The 11,931-nt window shown below is 37.4% G+C and overlaps 3 protein-coding genes across 3 annotated transcripts; 1 reads left to right on the forward strand and 2 right to left on the reverse strand.

The window, feature by feature from the left end:
- The first annotated feature begins 738 nt into the window (after nt 1-738).
- On the forward strand, nt 739-6,915 carry LOC106670804 (serine/threonine-protein kinase PINK1, mitochondrial). Its single transcript, XM_014401401.2, has 8 exons — nt 739-1,249; nt 1,307-1,460; nt 2,603-2,786; nt 2,840-3,013; nt 5,586-5,708; nt 5,772-6,201; nt 6,260-6,364; nt 6,426-6,915. Exons 1-8 carry the CDS (start codon nt 893-895, stop codon nt 6,582-6,584), a joined length of 1,686 nt encoding a protein of 561 aa, XP_014256887.1. The 5' UTR covers nt 739-892; the 3' UTR covers nt 6,585-6,915.
- Nucleotides 3,037-4,074, reverse strand: LOC106670806. Its single transcript, XM_014401405.2, has 4 exons — nt 3,741-4,074; nt 3,559-3,679; nt 3,297-3,454; nt 3,037-3,241 (listed from the first exon to the last, which is right to left on the reverse strand). Exons 1-4 carry the CDS (start codon nt 3,844-3,846, stop codon nt 3,213-3,215), a joined length of 414 nt encoding a protein of 137 aa, XP_014256891.1. The 5' UTR covers nt 3,847-4,074; the 3' UTR covers nt 3,037-3,212.
- A 2,042-nt stretch (nt 6,916-8,957) lies between the features above and the next one.
- On the reverse strand, nt 8,958-11,664 carry LOC106670893 (ubiquitin-conjugating enzyme E2 J2). The gene is made up of 3 exons (XM_014401560.2): nt 11,073-11,664; nt 9,708-10,071; nt 8,958-9,647 (listed from the first exon to the last, which is right to left on the reverse strand). The coding sequence occupies exons 1-3, from the start codon at nt 11,186-11,188 to the stop codon at nt 9,429-9,431; spliced, it is 699 nt and encodes a 232-aa protein (XP_014257046.1). The 5' UTR covers nt 11,189-11,664; the 3' UTR covers nt 8,958-9,428.
- Between the last annotated feature and the right edge of the window lie 267 nt (nt 11,665-11,931).

Below are 11,931 nucleotides of genomic sequence, written 5' to 3' on the forward strand. Positions count from 1 at the left end.
AATTTGCTTGAAGTTCAAAAAAACATTCATTGTTCGTAAGAAGTTTACTAGTTTTAAACTTTAAGAGTAAGTTTGGAAGGGATTATCAGAGGCGAGTAAGCTAAGGCGTAAAGGCCAGAAAGCTTCAGGAAAACTCTCATGCCAGGTATAACCTAAGAATAGGTTCTAACTCAAACAGAATGCATTTTCTAGACTTAATTTGACTTTTTTGAACTCGAGGGGTTTTTTGCAAGTTTTAAATTTTAAGTGGAAGCCGATAACTGATAATAATAGGTGAACAGGCTAACCTCAAATTCCAGAAGAGGTTAGACTGTAAAGATCATTATAACCTTAATATCTTGAGAGATATGGTGGCAGGTTATGTTGTCAAGGTCATCTTGAATCGTAATACGTTGATAGGTTAGTCAAAGGACCTAAAATTAGCTTCAAGTTCAAAAAACTATTCGTTGTCCGTAATCAGTTTACTAGTTTTAAAGTGTAAGTTTGAAAGATATTATCAGGAGCGAATAAACTAACTTGAAAGGCCAGAAGGCTTCAGGAAAGCTCTCACGACAGGTAAAACCTAAGAATAGGTTCTAAACTTCTAACTCAAATAGAATGCAATTTTTTGCTAAATTGGCCTTTTTTTTCACAAACCCCAGAAGGCTTTTTGTAAGAGAGTTGCTTCGGCAGTTTGAAAATTGGCGGTCCGTCTGGCACTGCAGTGACGAATGAGCTGAAGTTGTCAAGATCTCTCTCGTGCACCTCACGACCCTGAAAAAAATTGTACAATACACTGGCTTTGTTTACGTCAGGAGGTCAATTATAATCGAGTTTCACAACGGGATGACACCTGGAGGATTGTTGAAAAGAGGTTTGTCGTTGAAATTTACAAATTAACAAGACATCAGTTATGTCGTTGAGGTGTTTGCTATCGAAAATGTGGGTCCGCGGCTTCCAGCTACTCCACAGGCGAGACGTCGCCTGGAAGATCCGCCCCGTCGCCCGGGGGTTCGGGGGCGGAGGGGGGACGAGAACCGCCGACAAGCTCCCTGTACAGACCCACTACGAAAACGCGAGGAAGCTATTCGCAAATTCAATACTCAGCAGGGTTACGACAAGCCTTTCGACAGGCTTGAGAGAGCGTACGACTCGCCAGTTGCTCTACGGCAACTCGACACCTTTCTTCGCCTTTGTGGGCATAGGTCTCGCATCTGGTTCGATACTTCGAAAGGAAGACCAGCTTGAAGGCCTCTGCTGGGAGATCAGGGTATGTCGTACATCAGGTCTGTTTATAATTCATAAATTTAACAATTACACTGTGCAGGAATCTTTGGAGAGAATGCAGAAATCCATGGCAGAAGCGGAATCAGACCTGTTCAGACCGAGCGAGCCAGTCGGAATCAATAAATTTACTATAGGACCTTTCATCGGCAAAGGGAGCAATGCGGCAATCTTCGCCGCAAGAAAAAAACCCATGTGTAAGTTTAATGATGATCCACAAATCAAATTTACAACATTTTATGCTTTACTTACAAAAAGCTTCCTTGGGGTTTAAATTAAAAAGGTCCTTGTGGGCTTTCAATTAAAGTTTAAAAGATAGAAAAAGTCTCATGGGGTTTGAAAAAGTTCAATGAAGTCAGGAAAATGCATTCTGTCCAATTTAAAACCAATTTTTTGCCAGGTTTTACTTGGCATGAGACCTTTCCTGAAGCCTGGACATTAATGTTAGCTTTCTGACAATCTTTTCCAAACTTACACTAAAGTTTAAACCTAACTAGATCTTACGATCAAAGTTCTTTTTGAACTTCAAGCTAATTTTAGGTCCTAACGACAGCCTAACCGGTCGACCTCTTAAGGTTCAAGATGATCTTGACAGCCTAACCTCTTCTGGATTTTGAGGGTAGTCTGTTCACCTCGGCTACGACGTAAAGTTTAAAACTTGCTTAAAAGTTCCTGGAGTTCAAAAAAGTCCAAATAAGTCCAGAAAATGTATTCTTAGGTTTTACCTAGTCATGAGAGCTTTCCTAAAGCCTTCTGGGCTTTCATGTTAGCATTTTCACTTCAGATAAGCTTACAATCAGTTCTTTTTGAACTTCAAGCAAATTTAAGGTCCTATGACAGCCTAACCTATCAACGTATTACGGTTCAATATGACCTTGACAACATAACCTGCCACCATATCTCTCAAGATATTAAGGTTATAATGATCTTGACAGTTTAACCTTTTCTGGAATTTGCGGTTAGCTCGTTGACTTTTTTTTTTTTTTTTTTTTTTTTTTTTTTTTTTTTTTTTTTTTTTTTTTTTTTTTTTTNTTTTTTTTTTGCGTTATGAACTATGCATATTAGCCATGTGACAAATTCGTATATGTGTGTTCAAATTTGGGGGGTTATTGGGAAAAAAGGGCCAGGGGCAACGGTGGGAATCGAACCCACGACCGCGGCGTGAGAGTCTCTCATGCTAACCACTCGGCTACCGCGGTCCCCATCGTTGACTTTTTATAAACAGTTATTTTCAAAAAGCTTCCTAGGGTTTAAAAAGGCAAATTAAGCCAGATAAGTTTTGGAGATTTCATTGTTTTTGGATTTTTTTTTTTTTTTTTCAATGAAAATTACTTTTCAGGCGAAGCAACTGACGACTGTCCTTCCTATTCAAAAGATGAGCCTCTGTCCTCTTTCCCATTCGCTCTCAAGATGGTCTTCAACTACGGCATCAACTCGAACGCTTCAGAAATTATGACAAAGACTTTCAAGGAGATGGTGCCCGCTAGGGTACGCTATTCACCTCCTGAGGCTGAAGATTTGCTGTAAGATACATATTTATTTTTATTTTTTTGCAATTTTATAAGTTCTTTTGTAGATCGGAAGGCATACATCTTCCACCGCACCCGAATCTTGTTACAATGCATGTCGCCTTCCCTGATCGCGTGCCTGACGACCTGCCGAACGCCACCGAGTTCTCAAACGCTCTTCCAAGCCGTCTCACCTCCGTTGGCTACGGTCGTAACATGTCACTATTCATACTTATGAAAAGGTAAGCCAATAAGAAGATAGTAAGTCGTTTATATTATTTTTAATTTTGTAAAATCAAAGATAAGGTGTGATCCTCGGTAGGCAAAACATATCGAGTATGGCTTCTACGATCTCACACCCAAGGAGAAGGCGCAGGAGCGATTTAACGCTTAAACTCTTGTAAACTTTTCTGTAGTTAACCCCCTCTGTACACGCTGTCTTCAAACGCCCAAGCCAATCTCGTCTGAATCTGAAATATGGCCATTGTTAAAAAATTTTTATTATTTTTTATATTTTCTTACAACCTCTCCAGTGTTCCGAAACTGCAGGAAGGAAGGTCGTCAGCTTCCGCAGGAATTTCAGGAAGCAGCAGATAATCTTCGTGCATAGCCGCTCCGGGCCAAGCCGTATCCACCAGCACAGGCATTCGCCCCTGTGGAGCAGCGAATACTGCTCAGTTTGCCTGTAGTAAAACAAAAAATTTAAATTTTTAATTCAAAAAATAAACATGTGTTTGTATTTTAAAAAAAAAGTTGAAAAAAAAATTTAAAAAAGGCAATGTCTTACCCTTCGCGATCATCCTCCTTTGCGAGCATGATGGCAATGATGCAGGCGATGATGGCTATGAACAGTAGAGTCAACATGCCATCGTACTTGAGCAGGAAGTAAGAGAGGTAATTCATATGACCTGAAAAAAGAAAAGAGCATGAAAAAAAGCAAAAAAAAAAGCTACTGATACTATCTCATACTCATGGGTGGTTTGCATCCTTTCGTCCTCATCTTGGCGAAACAGCAGTCTTTCACCGCCCGCATAGAGTTGGCATATATATCGTTAAACGATGACGAACAGGTCATTTTTTTTTTTTTTTCTTCCAATTGTGTACAGGAAGGGTTATGTATTCATTGTGTCATCTCTGTGTTTGTTCTTAATTTTTTTCTCTTTAATTTATATTATTGTCACATCCCATATAAACAAAAAATTTGAAAGAAAAAAAAAATTAAAATTGTAAGCTGTCATCCATCTTGGCTCTTTTAATATGTAAACAAATTTATTTCAAGTTTATCACATGGATTTCATCACAAAACAATTTTTTTATTGATTAAGAATTCTACAAGTAATAAAAGATTCTCAGCTTAAAGGATTTTTGAATTTTAAAAAATTGCTTTAATTGATTGATCACGCTGCGAGACACAATTTTGACTATCTCTTCTCACCCTCATATTGCGGCCGTAATGGATCTCATCAGCCCTACCTCTCCAGATATGGTTTAGATAACCTTGGTAACATGGTCTCTCCAGATAATATGGTACTGGTGGACCTAAACAGTGAAACTTTTCCATATGTTACTGTTAACATAGACCTTGTCAGCAAAACTCTCCAGATATTACAGTTTGAGACGACCTTGACAGCAAAACTCCCCAGATATAACAGATTGAGATGACCTCGAAAGCAACACCTCTTTCGATATTAACATTCATTTTGTCGTTGACAGCAAAACCTCTCCAGACATTGCAATTAACCAGCCTAACCTCTCTATACATTACTGTTAACACGGACTTTGACAGTGAAACCTTTCCAGATGTTAAGGTCTCATAGAATTTGATATCAATACCTCACCTGTGTTATGTTAGGGTAAAATTAAATCCGAAATCAGTTCTTTCATTATATCATTAACCTGTGTTATTTGCAATTTATTTAATAACTTCTATCAAATTATCTATAATTTTTTGCGTCCATTTTTCTTTTTCTTCTTGTATAATTTTTGTTTGCAACCGAGTATTTATTGGTGATCTTTGTGTGGAACTTATTTTATTTTTTCCCACTGTTTAATTATTTTATAATCAGCAGTAAATTGTAACACTGACTAATTGAATAGTCAGATGCTCTGCTACCAATATTTGTTATGTTAGGGTAGTAAAATTAAATAAAATCAATTCCATTAATACCTCTTTTTCAAACAAATCTGAATAAAAGTAAAAAATTAAAAATAATAAAACATTTTCATACCTACAAATATAATACATAGCTTCTGTATATATAAAGCTAAATACACCTATTTTTTTTTTTTTATTTACTTTTTGTTTATATATTAAAAAAAATGAATAGGTACCTCTGGCCAAAACTCTGAGCTCATACAAAATTATTAGAACTTATAAATTGTAGAAGTATATACAAAAAAAATTAATAGAATTTTACAATACAGTCTTCTCGTCTTTTTCCACTTCTACTCGCATTGCACGATGGGAATATCTCAGCAGTAGGGGGGTTTGACGAACAATTCAAAAGTTCGCCGTTATACCTGGTATTACGGTCACTGTAGACCTTGAAGGACAAACCTCTCTAGATATGGCCTTGACAGCCAAATTTCTGGATGGTTCGGATGAGATTACCTTAACAACCTAATCACTCCACGTACTTTGGAACTATACCTGTCCAGATATTGGAATTAACAAAACTAACAGTCTAACTTCTCCAGATATTACAGTTACAGTGTACCTTGTCTAATGGGATTTTCTCTCAAATATGGAAATTGTACTTACTATATGTTAATAATTAAGTCACATTAATATCTTTTATATTTTGCATTTTTAAGGTATGAAATGAATTTGAGCGAGTACCTCTCCAAGGAGAAAGTCGAAACGAGGGAAGCTATACTGATTTTCGCTCAAATTCTGGAAGCCATCGCTCACATCAACCGGCATGGTGTAGCTCACAGGTACATCAGTTAATTTACAAAATTTAAAAATATTTTCTAATTGTGTACCTTTTATTTTGGCAGAGATTTGAAAAGCGACAATTTCCTCGTGGATGTAATTCACGAGAAGGAGCATGAGTGCCCGTGCGTTGTACTGACCGACTTCGGGTGTTGCCTTGCTGACCCCATCAATGGGCTTTTCCTCCCATTTCTGACTCCAACTGTCGATAAGGGAGGCAACAGCGCTCTCATGGCTCCGGAAGTGGCATCAGCCAAGTTGAATTCACCTGGTGTCAGCATCCTTTCACCGATCAAATACATTGACTATACTAAATCTGATGGCTGGGCTGCGGGTGCAATAGCGTACGAGTTGTTCACTGGGGAAAATCCTTTCTGCAAGGCTGAATCACTTAGAAACACGACTTATGTAGAATCGCAGCTCCCACCTTTGGACGAAGTGCCTTCAATCATCAGAAAAGTTGTAAAATCACTTCTAGTCAAAAGCCAAGCCAAGGTATTTACAAATTTAAAAATAGAACTTAAAAAATAAAAAATAAAATGTTTTTGTGTAGAGAATCAGTGCAGATTTTGCGGCGGATGTTGTTCAGCTTTATCTTTGGGCTCCAAGCAATTGGCTCAAAAAGTCAGTTGATATCAGCCTGCCGAGCAACACTGAGGTACTGCTATGCGCCGTTCGACTTCAGAACCAATATTTTTAATCGAATCAAACGTTTTCAGATAATGCAGTGGCTCCTCTGTATGACAACTAAAATCCTGACGACGGCCTCATTCGGTCAGAGACGATCACAAGCTGAATACCTCCTCATCGGCTCGTTCCTGCGCAGGGCTTGCCTGTCACGGCTGCGCTCGGCAATTGCCTTCGCTCAGGCCGATTGATGAGACCCGCTCTTTTAGCAGCACCGACGATTCGAAGCAAAATATTTTTTCTTAAGTTTCACGCCCAAAAAGAACCAGTATTAATTTCCATTTATTTACACTGAGTTGTCAGCAAATGTAGGCAGCATGAAACATAAAAATATTAAATATAAAAAATATATTTTAAAAAAGCACTATTTTACTGTGATGTACTTAAGTTACTATTTATTGGAGCTTATTATCAGCAAAAATATTTGTTTGTAAGTTTGTAATTTATGTTGTTACAATTTGGGTGAAAAAATTTTATTCTACTGTTAAGATTAATTATATAAAAGGTTACATTAATTTTTGATCTGATTTTATTTATTTATTTTATTACATATCCAAAAAATTCCTGGTAGACTGACAACTTTCCACTTTACAACCTCTCCAGACATTATGGTTTAAGATAACCTTCACAACCTACAATTCCAAGATATTACAGTTATAAGGTCCTTGACAGCATAACCTATCAAGATATTACGGTTTTGGTGGACCTTGAGAGGTAAACCTCTCCAGATAATTGCTATCATAATAAACCTTAAGAACCAATACTATCCAGATAGTATGGTTATAATGGACCTTGATAAACATCTACAGATATTACTGTTGTGGTTACCTAGACAGCCTAACATACCAAAATATAACAGTATTTTCTAGACGTAATCTCTCCAGATATGGCTATTATAAGACCTTGATAGCCAATATTGTTCAGATAATTGTTGTCATTAGAATTTAGTGCCAAACCTCAAGATGTCAGTTGTGATGAATTTATCAGCCTAAACAATCCAGATAATTGCTGTCATAATGGACCTTGACAGCCCAACCTCTCATTCAGTCAAACCTCTCCAGATATTATTTTATAATGGATCTTGACACCCAAACCTCTTCAGATATAACAGTCATAATGGTCCGTGACATCCAACCTCTCCAGATATCACGGTCATAATGTACCTTGGCATCCAAACCTCTCCAGATATTACGGTCACAATGGACCTTAACACACAAACCTCTCCAGATATTATCACCGTAATGGACCTTAAAATCTAACTCTCCAGATATCACAGTTATAATGGACCTTGACACCCAAACCTCTCCAGATATTATGGTCTAATAATGGGCCTTTATTCCCAAACCTATCGAGATTTTGCTGACATTATGAGCCTTGACAACCAAACACCTCCAGATGTTTTAATTAATAGACTTTACAGCCAAATATCTTAAGATATTTCAATTATGCAGACGTTAACAGCTAACAATCACCAGATAATTACTGTGATAATGGACCTCTACAGCTAAACATCTCAATATATAATGGTCATGGTGGATCTTAACAGGCAAACCTTTCCAGATATTACATTCATTATGTTCCTAGACATCCAAACCTCTCCAGAATTCAGTGTCATGTTGACCTTTTGAGCAAAACCGTTTCGGATAGCAGTTGTGAATGCCAAAGATGTGTAAAATGGCGGAGTTGTTAGTTTATCTGTTTAATAGTGCCTTGATGGCAATCGTTTAAAGAAATTTAATTTTATCTTGCTTTTTTCAACCTTCATTTTTTCTCTTTTCTTCCTGATTATTTTGTAAATACTTCCATTACAAGCAAGCAAGTGAGCAAGTTAACCATAAAAATCTTTACCAGACACCACACTAGCACACCTCAGAGCGTCCTACTAGTACTTTAAAAAAAGTCTCGATTTTAACACGCAGACATTTTTTCTGCTTTGTGTCTGAAGACAAAACTAAAAGGAGATTAACAGAGTATTCACCCAACCATCGTATTACGTTGTGTAAGCATGGATATGGGGGCCGCGGTAACCAAGTTAAGGGTCGGACAGTCACATAGAACCCACGGTCTTAGTTTCGAGTCCTACCACCCACTATGTAATTTCTGTCCTTTTCTATCCACCAAAAACATCCTAATCTAATCCACAACCAGTACGAATAATTGAAAATTAATATACTTGCTCATGATTAATCTAATCAGCCTAACCTCTCCAGATAATCATTGTCTTAATGGACTTTGACATCCAAACCTCTCCAGATATTAGTTATTACTTACCTTGACACAGCCTCTCATGTGAACCTCACCAAATATTATGGTTGAAAAAAACTTAAAATGTCTTCTCATTATCCTTATACTCCTTGACAAATCGAAAACCAGGCCAATATATTTTTTATCTATAAAGAGGAATTTGTACAAAAAAATGATAATTATTGAATGGCAAAAATTGAATAACATGAAAATAAAAATCCAATATATTCAGGTTTTTTTTTTTTTTACTTTAACCTCATGTACAGATTTTTAATTTACAATTAATTTTATATATATGCATATAGTTTTTCTTTTTCTTGTTTTTTTAGTATAAAATTATGATCAATGTCCCTGCTGCCCCTGTGGAAGAAAAAATAGAAAGTGTTTTATACATAAGTTTGACCTTTGAGATCTTGAAATTTTTAAACAAATTCATCCTTGTCAGACTCTAGCAGTAGTCTAATTTCATGATAGGATTTTTTTATATTAACATATTTGCTTCAGATATGTTTATTGTTATACTTATGGATAATAAGTAGCTAATAAAGAGTAATAATATATATACACATTTTTTCGCACAAAATTAACCATTATAAAGGAATGTCAATAAAGAAAAAAATTAGTATGTGGGTGTCGTAGATGTTTCACTGTGTCCGCTTAAGAGATGGATAACAACCCTTAAAAGCAAATAAATAAAATTTCATTTCATATGTTGCCGTATTTATATGTCAAATGTTATACAAAAAAGAAAAAAAAAGATCGGGGGAGGGAAGGGTGGAATTCAGCTGAGTCTACTCCATCGGCGTCGTCCCCACGACGTACTTGACAGCCAGGACAAACGCGGCTACGCCTATAACTACGAATATGTTGGAAATGGCTGACGAGAGGGCTGATGCATCCGACTGCACCGTCTGGCTGTTGAGCTGGCCTCGTAGGCCGCCTTCGGCCATCTGTCTTTTACGAGCTTCCTCTTCTAACAGCTCCCTCCTTTCCAGCTCCTTTTTTATGTCCTGCAATTTAAATTATTTTAAAAATAAATAAATAAACAAAAATATAATAAAATATTTTACCGGTAGGAGTGAGGGGAATTGATCACAGAATTGAGGGTCCTTGAGGTTAATGCTGAGGCTCCTGTACGCATGTTGACGTTTCTCATCCTCAGTCGTTTCTATGCTGCCGAGAGTCGGGCTTTGTTCAAGCATAAAGCTGAGCAGGCCGGTGAGTATTGTCGAAACACTCCACGCCGGGTTCCATGTATCTGGGTGGAAATCACTTATTGACAGGCAGAGCCTTGTGTTTGGCCTGAAGCGCCCATTCGGTGTGATCATGTATATGCTGGGTGGTTTGAACGGGAACTCGCGTGGGAAGAGGAGCTTGCCGTGGTACATGCCACCCTCATATGGCGAGTTCTTCGGACCGAAAACCACATAGTGCCTGTGAAAAAAAGAAAAAACATAAGCCTACATTACGCCTTATGTACAAATAGAAAAAACAAATTTACAGGAGTACCAGAGTTTATAAAAATAGATGTTTGTCGAAGGTACTTTTTAATTTAAAGAGGACCAGAGGCTATATCTGTCTGAGGCTATATCAGAGTTGGTGGTATGGAACAACCCCACAAAGAGAAAAAAAAACCGACGTTATTAAAGTCAATTAAATAAATATATTCAAATAAATAATGATAGATTAATTAGGGAAAAGAATGAAAACATATCAGATTAGCAGTGGTGATAGCAGGCGTGAAATTATTGACCTGTGGTTGGTTTGAATCAAAACAACCCACAATGACAGACCCAGACTATATAAACAACCATACATCAAAAACAATAAAACAAATTCAAATAATAATAAAATTAACAATGCTTTATTTATTATTTCTACTTTTTACAATATTTTACTCTTTTTTTTATTAGCATGCTATTACAGCATGAAAAGACTGTCTGCCGGAAAATTCAAATAAATAATTAAAGATTAATTAATTTAAAAGAATAAAAACATTCGGTTGGGAGTGGAGTTGAAAGGTGTGAAACTTTTGACCTGTGGTCGGTTTGAATCAAAACAACCCACCACGAGAGACCCAGGCTACAAAAACAACCCGACATCATCAAAAACAATAAAACAAATTCAAATAAATAATTAAACATTAATTAGTTAAAAAGAATAAAAACATATCCGGTTGGCGGTGCAGTTGGCAAGCTTGAAACTTTTGGCCTGCAGTCGGTTTGAATGAAAACAACCCGACAACAAAAACAACCCGACATCATCAATAGCAATAAAATAACATAATATAATGAAATATTGACAAATTGGAAAAGGAAGGATGGAATTTCTTGTATGCAATGGAGTTGACATATGGCAGATGTAACCTTGGGCTGCCTCAAGGGTAACATATAATGTAAATATAACAAAAAGCAAGTAGTAAAAACGACAAATACCATTCGAGTATGTTTGACGGGTTGGGTTCGGCGACGACATATGGCACCGGGTCCCTCTTGAGGCGTAAGTAGTCCTGCTTGAGCCGGGCTGTGGCCGTGTTGGCCCTCCTCGACATCCTGCAGGTTCTCTCTCGTCCTGTTATCTTTTTATTCCGCCTCCTGGTCTCTTCGTCGAAAATGGGACGGATACGGTATGTGGGTCCGTTCGGTCTCGTCTAATCCCGGCGGCCGTTCCTCTCCCTGTCGAGATACGGCCCTTGAATAGTCATAATCGTACTGGGGAGAGGGAGAAAAAACAACAAGGAAAACTGGAAGAATAGAAGAAAAACAACGGATGAAAAGGTACACTGTGCCCGGGTGAGATGAAGGGAGGGTGGAACTAGTCGGTCGGTGGTGTCGGTCCTGCCATTTTGACGTTGGGGAGGTCAGCTGTCGGCGTCGATTGACGCAACACTTCTCCGTGGAAATTATTTATTTAAAAAAAAAATATATATAAACTTTACTCCCTGATTAACGTCCTGTTGGGTTTGTCGGGAAGAAGAGGGGAAAAAAAACCTCTTGGTCGAGTGCGATTTCGTGCTTTCGAGCTTTCAAGATGGAGCGACGTCAGTCGTGCTTTAACGAAGACGTCGCGATCGATGTGCTTTTGACGTGACGTCACTGAAGTCCAAAGAAAATCTAAAGGCACTTTTACATCTGACAGTTATTACAATATTTATATGTATGTATGTATATATATATACATATATATATTATATATATATATATATAATCGGACATATACGCCAGACCATTAGCTATATCTGTCGAACCATAGATACCATAGACACTTGTCGCAAAAATTGACTTTTCTGCCATC

Source organism: Cimex lectularius, unplaced genomic scaffold (assembly GCF_000648675.2).
Source record: "Cimex lectularius strain Harlan isolate CLEC.00 unplaced genomic scaffold, Clec_2.1 scaffold248, whole genome shotgun sequence".
In the NCBI taxonomy this organism is placed as follows: Eukaryota; Metazoa; Arthropoda; class Insecta; order Hemiptera; family Cimicidae; genus Cimex; species Cimex lectularius.

What these genes read in the sequence shown, in the direction of transcription:
- LOC106670804 (XM_014401401.2), top strand. Translation starts at nt 893, where the DNA reads ATGTCGTTGAGGTGTTTGCTATCGAAAATGTGGGTCCGCGGCTTCCAG. An exon ending in GCCTCTGCTGGGAGATCAGG is followed by an intron (nt 1,250 to 1,306) that starts GTATGTCGTACA and finishes TACACTGTGCAG; the next exon opens with GAATCTTTGGAGAGAATGCA. An exon ending in CGCAAGAAAAAAACCCATGT is followed by an intron (nt 1,461 to 2,602) that starts GTAAGTTTAATG and finishes ATTACTTTTCAG; the next exon opens with GCGAAGCAACTGACGACTGT.
- LOC106670806 (XM_014401405.2), bottom strand. Translation starts at nt 3,846, where the DNA reads ATGACCTGTTCGTCATCGTTTAACGATATATATGCCAACTCTATGCGG. An exon ending in AGGATGCAAACCACCCATGA is followed by an intron (nt 3,680 to 3,740) that starts GTATGAGATAGT and finishes TTCTTTTTTCAG; the next exon opens with GTCATATGAATTACCTCTCT. An exon ending in AGTTTCGGAACACTGGAGAG is followed by an intron (nt 3,242 to 3,296) that starts GTTGTAAGAAAA and finishes GCCATATTTCAG; the next exon opens with ATTCAGACGAGATTGGCTTG.
- LOC106670893 (XM_014401560.2), bottom strand. Translation starts at nt 11,188, where the DNA reads ATGTCGAGGAGGGCCAACACGGCCACAGCCCGGCTCAAGCAGGACTAC. An exon ending in CCGTCAAACATACTCGAATG is followed by an intron (nt 10,072 to 11,072) that starts GTATTTGTCGTT and finishes TTTTTTTCACAG; the next exon opens with GCACTATGTGGTTTTCGGTC. An exon ending in AATTCCCCTCACTCCTACCG is followed by an intron (nt 9,648 to 9,707) that starts GTAAAATATTTT and finishes TTTAAATTGCAG; the next exon opens with GACATAAAAAAGGAGCTGGA.